We start from the raw sequence: 8,837 nt of genomic DNA on the forward strand, positions 1-8,837 counted from the left end.
AGACATAAACGAAAAGCAGCTTACATTTTCCAAGATCAGCAAACAGCGGTTAAGTTGTGTGGATATCCCACCATCAAAATGGCCGCCGCGTCCCTCGTCTGCACATGCGTCAAGGCGCCAGCCAATCCCGACGCGTTTCGTCATAGAGTGACGTCGTCAGGGGTGTGGCTTGGTCCTAGACGCAAGCCAATAAATAGCGGAGGGAGGCGGAACGACTAGACGTAATCCGGAAGTAAACGCCCATCACAGGCGCTACGAACACCGGAAGTCGCTCTGACCTATCTGCAATTGATGGCAACTTCAAAAACAGATAAAAAAGAGCAATATAAGGACGGAACTCGATATATGCAATAAAGCAAACAGCGGGGTCTCCAAATAACCTAAACTTATCCCCAAATTTAAGTGAGAATAGCAATAGAGCCCAGACTGGGAAGCGGCTCCATCTTGTGGCAGGAAAACCCATTACATCATCATAACGAAAATGGCCATATGTAAACATATCACACTCATAAAAAATGCTGAAGCTAAAACCATCAACTTATAAAGATAACATGCAAAACATACACATTTAAAAAACTTTTACATAATGTATGTAAAATTTTTATGATATAAAAAGCTGAATAATTAAACATATAAGTTGCTGAGGAAATAGTCATAAAAATCACGGCCAAAAATCATCAATGAAAATATAGATAAGGGTAAGGAGGGGACTAAGGAATAGAGAAGGGGAGTGGAGGGGAAGGGACTTAAGAATTGTTGATAAAAGCATTTATGTCCCAATCAATGTTCAAACCGAAAGGGACATAGCACTTCATCCTGTAAATCCAGGAGGTTTCAAGCCTGGAAACCCCCCTAGTCTTGTTGCTCCCCCTCCAACTTCCCTCAAAGCGGTCTATACCCAGGAATAAAGTGCCACTAGGGTCCCGATTATAACATAAGTCATAATGTCGGGACACGCTGTGCTTTGGGAATCCTTTCAATATATTAGCAACATGTTCTTGTAAGCGGACATGAAGCTGGCGGATGGTACGACCTACATAATCATTGCGACATGGGCACCTCAATAAGTACACTACATGCTTAGTACAGCAGGAGATGAACGGCTGTATCTTATGGGATTCCTGTGTGGTGGATGATTGAAAAGAATCAATTCTCCTGCCTCCTGCGATATTTATTTTACAAACAGTACATCTCCTGCAGGGATAAAAACCTCCCCTCTCTTGAAAGAAGGAAATCCTTTTAGGTGGGTTTTGAATGTTTGGGACTATCTGCAAACGCAGTGGTGGCACCCCTCTAAACACCACAGAAGGTGCTTCTGGAAGAGAGGGGCCAAGCACACTGTCGTTACGCAAAACCCCCCAATGTTTTCTGAGGATCTTCTTAACAGAATAGTGCTGCACTGAATAAGAGGAAAAAAATGCACGTTGAAATGCGTAATTTCTAGATTTCGTTTTCGGTTCTAACAAATCTGTTCTTTCCCTTTTGATCTGCTTTGAGAAAGGCCTTATCCAACTCACCCTCGCTATAACCCTTCTCCAAAAATCGCTTCCGGAGAATCAAAGCTTCGTTGAGGAAATCACCCCTAATCGAGCAATTCCGCTTCAACCTTAGGAATTGACTGACAGGAACGGATTTCAACCACGCCGTATGATGACAGCTGGTTGTTTCAATAAATCCGTTCCTGTCAGTCTCCTTGAAGAAAGTCGAAGTGACCAGACGTCCATCCAACACCCTGATCTTGAGATCAAGAAAATGTATCTCAGATCTACTAGATTCAAACTGTAAGGAAATGCCTCTATCATTGGTATCCCGGAGAAAAGAAGGTGTCTTCAATACTAGAGGTTGTAAAAAACTGTCGATATATTTACCCACCCGGGAGGTGGCAGAATCAATGCCACTAATGATGGGTCTCCCAGGTGGGTTCACAGGGTCCTTATGAACCTTCGGTAGATAATAAATCACCGGAATCCGAGGTGCCGAAGGAACCAGGAACGCCTTTTCCTTCTTAGTCAACAGCTTTTTCTGAAAACCTCTATCTACCAATGCCTGAAGTTCCTTCTTGTAGCTATTGTTTGGATTCCCTGTCAGAGGAACATATGTATTCCGATCTGACAGTAATCGCTTCATCTCCGCGTCATAGGCAGGAGCATCCAAGATCACGATGCCTCCTTCTTTGTCCGCCGGTCAGACTACTATATCCTTCCTTTCCTTAAGTAATTTCAATCCTTTCTGGAAGGTGGTTTTGTGTCAGCTGCTTTCCTTTAATAGAGTTTCTGGTATTGATAGTACTGGTTTTTATATATGCTATTACCAATGATCATAGCGCAGCAATTTTGCCACATTTATTTTCTGTACTGAAACTACCAGTACTGCTGCTTTTATTGTCTTCGTTGTCTCTTTTTTTTATTGTATTTTAGTTTTTTTCATATTTATCCATCATGGATATTTTTGATGCTTATTATTTGGGGCAGAACACCTTGCTGAGTTTTCAGAGGGAGTTCCTGCTATCCTTACTGGACTTTGCAATGCATCACAACTATTTTTGGTATGATAATACCTACTACCGGCAAAGTCGTGGTGTCGCCATGGGCGCTAAATTTGCGCCAAGCATGGCGAATCTGTTTATGGCCAGGTGGGAGGAGGATGTTGGCGGTGGTCTTCCTGTGCCGGAGTTAGTTCTCTGGCGCAGATACATCGATGACATCCTCCTCCTATGGGATGGCGATTCCGATTCCTTGAGCCAATTTATGTCCACCCTTAACACCAATGATAGAGGCATTTCCTTACAGTTTGAATCCAGTAGATCTGAGATACATTTTCTTGATCTCAAGATCAGGGTGATGGATGGACGTCTGGTCACTTCGACTTTCTTCAAGGAGACTGACAGGAAAGGATTTATTGAAACAACCAGCTGTCATCATACGGCGTGGTTGAAATCCGTTCCTGTCAGTCAATTCCTAAGGTTGAAGCGGAATTGCTCGCTCGATTAGGGGTGATTTCCTCAACGAAGCTTTGATTCTCCGGAAGCAATTTTTGGAGAAGGGTTATAGCGAGGGTGAGTTGGATAAGGCCTTTCTCAAAGCAGATCAAAGGGAAAGAACAGATTTGTTAGAACCGAAAACGAAATCTAGAAATGACTCATTTCAACATGCATTTTTTTTCCCTCTTATTCAGTGCAGCACTATTCTGTTAAGAAGATCCTCAGAAAACATTGGGGGGTTTTGCGTAACGACAGTGTGCTTGGCCCCTCTCTTCCAGAAGCACCTTCTGTGGTGTTTAGAGGGGTGCCACCACTGCGTTTGCAGATAGCCCCAAACGTTCAAAACCTACCTAAAAGGCTTTCCTTCTTTCAAGAGAGGGGAGGTTTTTATCCCAGCAGGAGATGTACTGTTTGTAAAATAAATATCGCAGGAGAATTGATTCTTTTCAATCATCCGCCACACAGGAATCCCATAAGATACGGCCGTTCATCTCCTGCTGTACTAAGCATGTAGTGTACTTATTGAGGTGCCCATGTGGCAAGGATTATGTAGGTCGTACCATCCGCCAGCTTCATGTCCGCTTACAAGAACATGTTGCTAATATATTGAAAGAATTCCCAAAGCACAGCGTGTCCCGACATTATGACTTATGTCATAATCGGGACCCTAATGGCACTTTATTCCTGGGTATAGACCGTTTTGAGGGAAGTTGGAGGGGGAGCAACAAGACTAGGGTCGTTTCCAGGCTTGAAACCTCCTGGATTTACAGGATGAAGTGCTATGTCCCTTTCGGTTTGAACATTGATTGGGACATAAATGCTTTTATCAACAATTCTTAAGTCCCTTCCCCTCCACTCCCCTTCTCTATTCCTTAGTCCCCTCCTTATTCTTATCTATATTTTCATTGATGATTTTTAGCTGTGATTTTTTTGACTATTTATTTCCTCAGCAACTTATATGTTTAATTATTCAGCTTTTTATATCATAAAAATATTACATACATTATGTAAAAGTTTTTTTAAATGTGTATGTTTTGCATGTTTATCTTTATAAGTTGATGTTTTTAGCTTCAGCATTTTTTATGAGTGTGATATGTTTACATATGGCCATTTTTGTTATGATGATGTAATGGGTTTTCCTGCCACAAGATGGAGCCGCTTCCCAGTCTGGGCTCTATTGCTATTCTCATTTAAATTTGGGGATAAGTTTGTTATTTAGAGACCCACTGTTTGCTTTATAGCATATATTGAGTTCCGTCCTTATATTGCTCTTGTTTATCTGTTTTTGAAGTTGCCATCAATTGCAGATAGGTAAGAGCGACTTCCGGTTTTCGTAGCGCCTGTGATGGGCGTTTACTTCCGGATTACATCTAGTCGTTCCGCCTCCCTCCGCTATTTATTGGCTTGCGTCTAGGGCCAAGCCACACCCCTGACAATGTCACTGACGAAACGCGTCAGGATTGACTGGCGCCTTGATGCATGCGCAGACGAGGGACGCGGCGGCCATTTTGATGGTGGGATATCTGCACAACTTAACCGCTGTTTGCTGATCTTTGAAAATGTAAGCTGCTTTTCGTTTATGTCTCAATAAATTGTTTTGATATACTACACCATGAGGGAATTCTCTCTTTATATCTCCCGAGTGTTTGAAGGAGACTTTGGGGGAACCCAATCTGGTCGCCATTGAGAGGAAGCGTTTGGATATGATCGGTCCTTTCCTGCCACTGTCTTCAATATACTCTAGGCATGTTTTGAACCTGTGGGGTCTGACTAGTTGGTAAGAGTCCCTATTATACTGCTCGGTGGTGGTCTTTCCTGTTTTGAACCCCTCCATATCTACAGTTTTTGTGGACTCTGCCAGTACACTTGGGACTTGCTTTTTCCTGTTTACCAGCATTTCTTGTGTACATTGGACTAGCGCGACACCATTCCATACCATTTTATTGAAGATATAGTTTTCTTGTCGTTTTGTGTCAGCTGCTTTCCTTTAATAGAGTTTCTGGTATTGATTATACTGGTTTTTATATATGCTATTACCCATGATCATAGCGCAGCAATTTTACCACATTTATGGTAGAAAGAGTAGTTGGTAGTAAAGTATCCACAGACCTAGATATAGAAGCAAAAATCTAATATCAGTGCAAAGCAAGTCGATGGCAAGCCGCATCCTGAATCCTGTTATGGAAGGACAACATTGCCAGCAAATGCAGAAGTTTGCTCTAAGCAGTTCAAACCACATTTTTCGTACGTTTGGTTGAGGGATATTAAATGGGTAGCTCCACTTTTGTCATGAAAAAAAATATAGCAAATAAAGAAAAAAACAATATAGTGTATACAATTGTGACACAAATCATATTGTAACTGAATGTTATTAAAAAAATTACCTTCCCTTTTCAATCTGCAGCTGTTGTAATTTTCTGAAAATGCAATGCAATATGGCGACCTGGAGGTGTTCTGTACACAGAATTTATACTGACCACAACCCAGAAACATTTCCTGTGGTTGGGCTCATCAATTTTCCCAGAAGTCTGCTTAAGATACAAGTCAGATTTCTGGCATCCCCTGCAATAAAAACGTCATTTATGGTGAGATACTTCCAATAGGAACATGTTTAAAGGGATGCAGGCCCAGCAGATTTCCTCATTAGAACCCTGCAGCTGCCACAGCTGATAAAGAATTATGAAACCACTCACATTAGACCCACTCAGCACAGAGGAACATGATTTCTTCAGAAAAACAAAAAGGTAGGAATCTGCAACAAGATTTGTTAAAATCCTAAATGTACAGAGATCACCCAGAGGGGAATGTTTTTTTTTTTCAACAAAAAAGGAGTTACGCTTTAACAGGTCTGAACTATCCCCTTCCCTCCTCTGAATCCCCCTTTTTGAAGCCCACAAATAGATCCCGTGTTGCATCCTTTGTTGTCATTTAACTTAGACATCCTGTATTGGTGCATGACTTTAAAATTATGTTTTTGTCTTTATATTTTAGGCTGGAATTGGGTTAAGTGGGAAGAGTTTCCCCCAAATGACCAGCTGTTCTGGGCTTTGCGTGGTTTAAGACAGCAAGGATATAATCCCTTCACAAAAGATTTTAATCATCTATACCCAAGCAAAAGATGACCCTGAACAACAAGAGATTTTATGGCAGAAAATATTTACTGTACTATGATATGGCAACATATTTTCAACCTAACTTCCAGCTGTAATAGCTTGTAGTTTAACTAGCTGAGGGTTTCATTTTTTTGACTCAATGCTTTTGTGTTTTAAATTGCAAGCTGTAGAAACAGTTACAGAAATACAAGAAATGGTTCAAGCACAGACACCACCAATGACATTTTATACAGTAGGCAGTAATATTTGTGATGAACATAGGTTAACTGTTTTGAAGCACTTTACAAAGCGGTGATAAATTACCTAGGGGTGTATTTTTAAAACATTTGTTGGGCTAGTCTCACAAGCATTCATCCAGGCTGCACACAATTTTCCTGTATTTTCTCTATTACTATAACATCCTAGGTTCATCAGCTCCATCTGGTGGCCAAAAGGCAGTATATTTTCTGAAATAGAAGTAAGAAAATATACAGCATTTTAGCCTCTAGATGGAGCTGTTACTCAAAGGAAGTCTTAGTATTAGAGAAAATAGATGGAAAATTCTTGCAGCCTGGACAAATGCTTGTCATATTCATCCAATTAAACAGACATCATAGTATTAATTGTCATATTGTATATTTTGCAGCACGGATCATAAACACCTAAAAGCTTATTATAGATAAGGGTGTGACTGAAGCAACCTGTATACGGTCAAACCATGGCTCAACTGCATATTTTTTTTCACATGTGTGAACAAGCTTAGAGATAAAATAGACTTTTGTGCACCATAGGAAAACTTAAATCTCAGCATGCAAGCACTTACAAATGATTCCCACCATCAAACCTAAATAAACATCCAAAACAAGTGCAGCGCTACACCCTCTACATCAAGGATCCTCAAACTAGGGCCCTCCAGCTGTTGCGGAACTACACATCTCATGAGGCATTGTAAACCTCTGACATTCACAGACATGACTAGGCATGATAGGAATTGTAGTTCCTGAACAATTGGAGGGCCATAGTTTGAAGGCCCCTTCTCTACATGTTATGAGTTGTGGTTAGGTTGAGGATGGAGCGCTGCACTTGTTTTGAACATTCATTTCAGCTTAGAGATGTGGTAAAATGCATGTTAACCTGTGTTACACACACACACACGTTAATGATGCTTTAATAAATGCTGCCTTGGCATCCTTTCACACAGGATGTATTCTGGTCCAATCAGCAGGGGATATGTGAGCTTATGTGGATTTAGGCTTTACGAGTATGAACTAGTGGATGTGGCCCTACCCATGTATAAAATAACATGGTAATCAAGGCTGTCCTTGGATGTATGATTAAAAATATGGCCCCCCCCTTAGACATCGAGTTAAGGTTCACACAGCTATTCTCTCCTCCTCCCCCTGCCCCCACCTCTTTGCCTTTTATTTTTGAGACCTTTTGTGTTTCTTTTTGCTATACCATAATTCCCTGCTCAGGTGGTCATTTCTTTTGCTTGAATGATAATTCACCAGGTTTCATTATATGTAATGGATTGGTGGTAAGCCACACTGTTTCATTCTTTTTGTAAACGTATTTTCGCCACAGCATTGTATGGTTGGGTTTCTATTAGCATGCATGTTTGTAATTTTTCAGATATGTATGGTCAATGGGATTGCTTAGTCTGATGTTCTTTTTCTCAAAATAAAGCATTCCTGATTTGTCTTTACAAGAAGATAAACACCCCGCTTCTAGGTTATGTCAAAGCTTAACATCTTGGCGCTGCCAGCAGGCAAATATGTAGCCTCTTGGCAGATGAGCCTTGGCACCAAGCAGCCACATATTTGAGTGCAATATTGCAAAACAGGTTAATGGAAAGCTCCTGCTAGCTGCCTGCCATCAGGAGCTTTCCGATCATGTGACCAGCGATCACATGATGATAAACTCCACTCCACCTCCCTGCATCTGAAACCCCTTTAAGAGCCAGGGAACAAAAGTGCCAAGGGATTAATTAAATAGGCTGACATTAGAAGCAGATTGGCTACTATGCTTAGCTGCATCAGATTTTGCACTTTCCAGGTTAAGTAAATCAACCCCAATGTGTACCATTAAAATTTGTGGGTGGATTAATGCACAATATTTCCCTTTGAGTAGTCTATGTAAATGGAGAATTAAAAACCAAACAAAAAGGCTGGAAATCACATACAGTGCATCCCTTTTATGGTGTGTCAATTACTTGTATTGTGAACCTACTGGAAATGTTTTAAAAAAAAAAAAGTGTCAATTTTGCTGAAAATCTCAAAAAGAAAAAAAATGGAGGGAAAAAGAACGCTAGCAGAAAAAAAAAAAAAGAAAATTGAACATTGAAGAGCTGTCGAAAAGACACTTAGTGCCGGTTCACACTAGGGCGACCTGGTCGCCTCCCATAGGGAAGCTGCGGACCCGTTCTAACAGGAGCGACACAAGTCGCTCCGACCTAGAAAAAGGGTCCGGAGCTTCTTTGGGGCGACCCGGAGGCGACCGCCATAGACTTCAATGTTATCAAGTCCATGGCGGCCGCTCCGAGGTCGCGGCACGCTGCTCGCACCGCGACCTCGGAGGTCGCGGTGCGAAGTAGCGTCGCTGCAGTGTGAACCGGCGCTTATTCTCCTAGCACACAAGTGAGAAAAAAAAAACACCACACCAATATGTTGGTAGTGTGGAGGTTTAGTCTGGGCTGGCCTACAGCATTTTATTATCCATTTCTCTTGCAGGTAGAAATATAAGCCAAATATTAGACTTCCTGTACA

General features: G+C 41.4%; 1 protein-coding gene across 1 annotated transcript in view; it reads left to right on the top strand.

Moving 5' to 3' along the window:
* The window catches only part of NUDT15 (nudix hydrolase 15), a 29,347-nt gene extending 23,216 nt beyond the window's left edge, over positions 1-6,131 (top strand). Inside the window, exon 4 of the mRNA XM_082245688.1 lies at positions 5,972-6,131. Within this exon, the coding sequence (XP_082101814.1) occupies positions 5,972-6,102 (131 nt within the window). The 3' untranslated portion in view covers positions 6,103-6,131. The remainder of the gene's footprint in view (positions 1-5,971) is intronic.
* Positions 6,132-8,837: the final 2,706 nt, after the last annotated feature.

The sequence above is a fragment of the Pelophylax lessonae genome (genome assembly GCF_965119305.1).
Source record: "Pelophylax lessonae genome assembly, chromosome: 2".
Classification (NCBI taxonomy): Eukaryota; Metazoa; Chordata; class Amphibia; order Anura; family Ranidae; genus Pelophylax; species Pelophylax lessonae.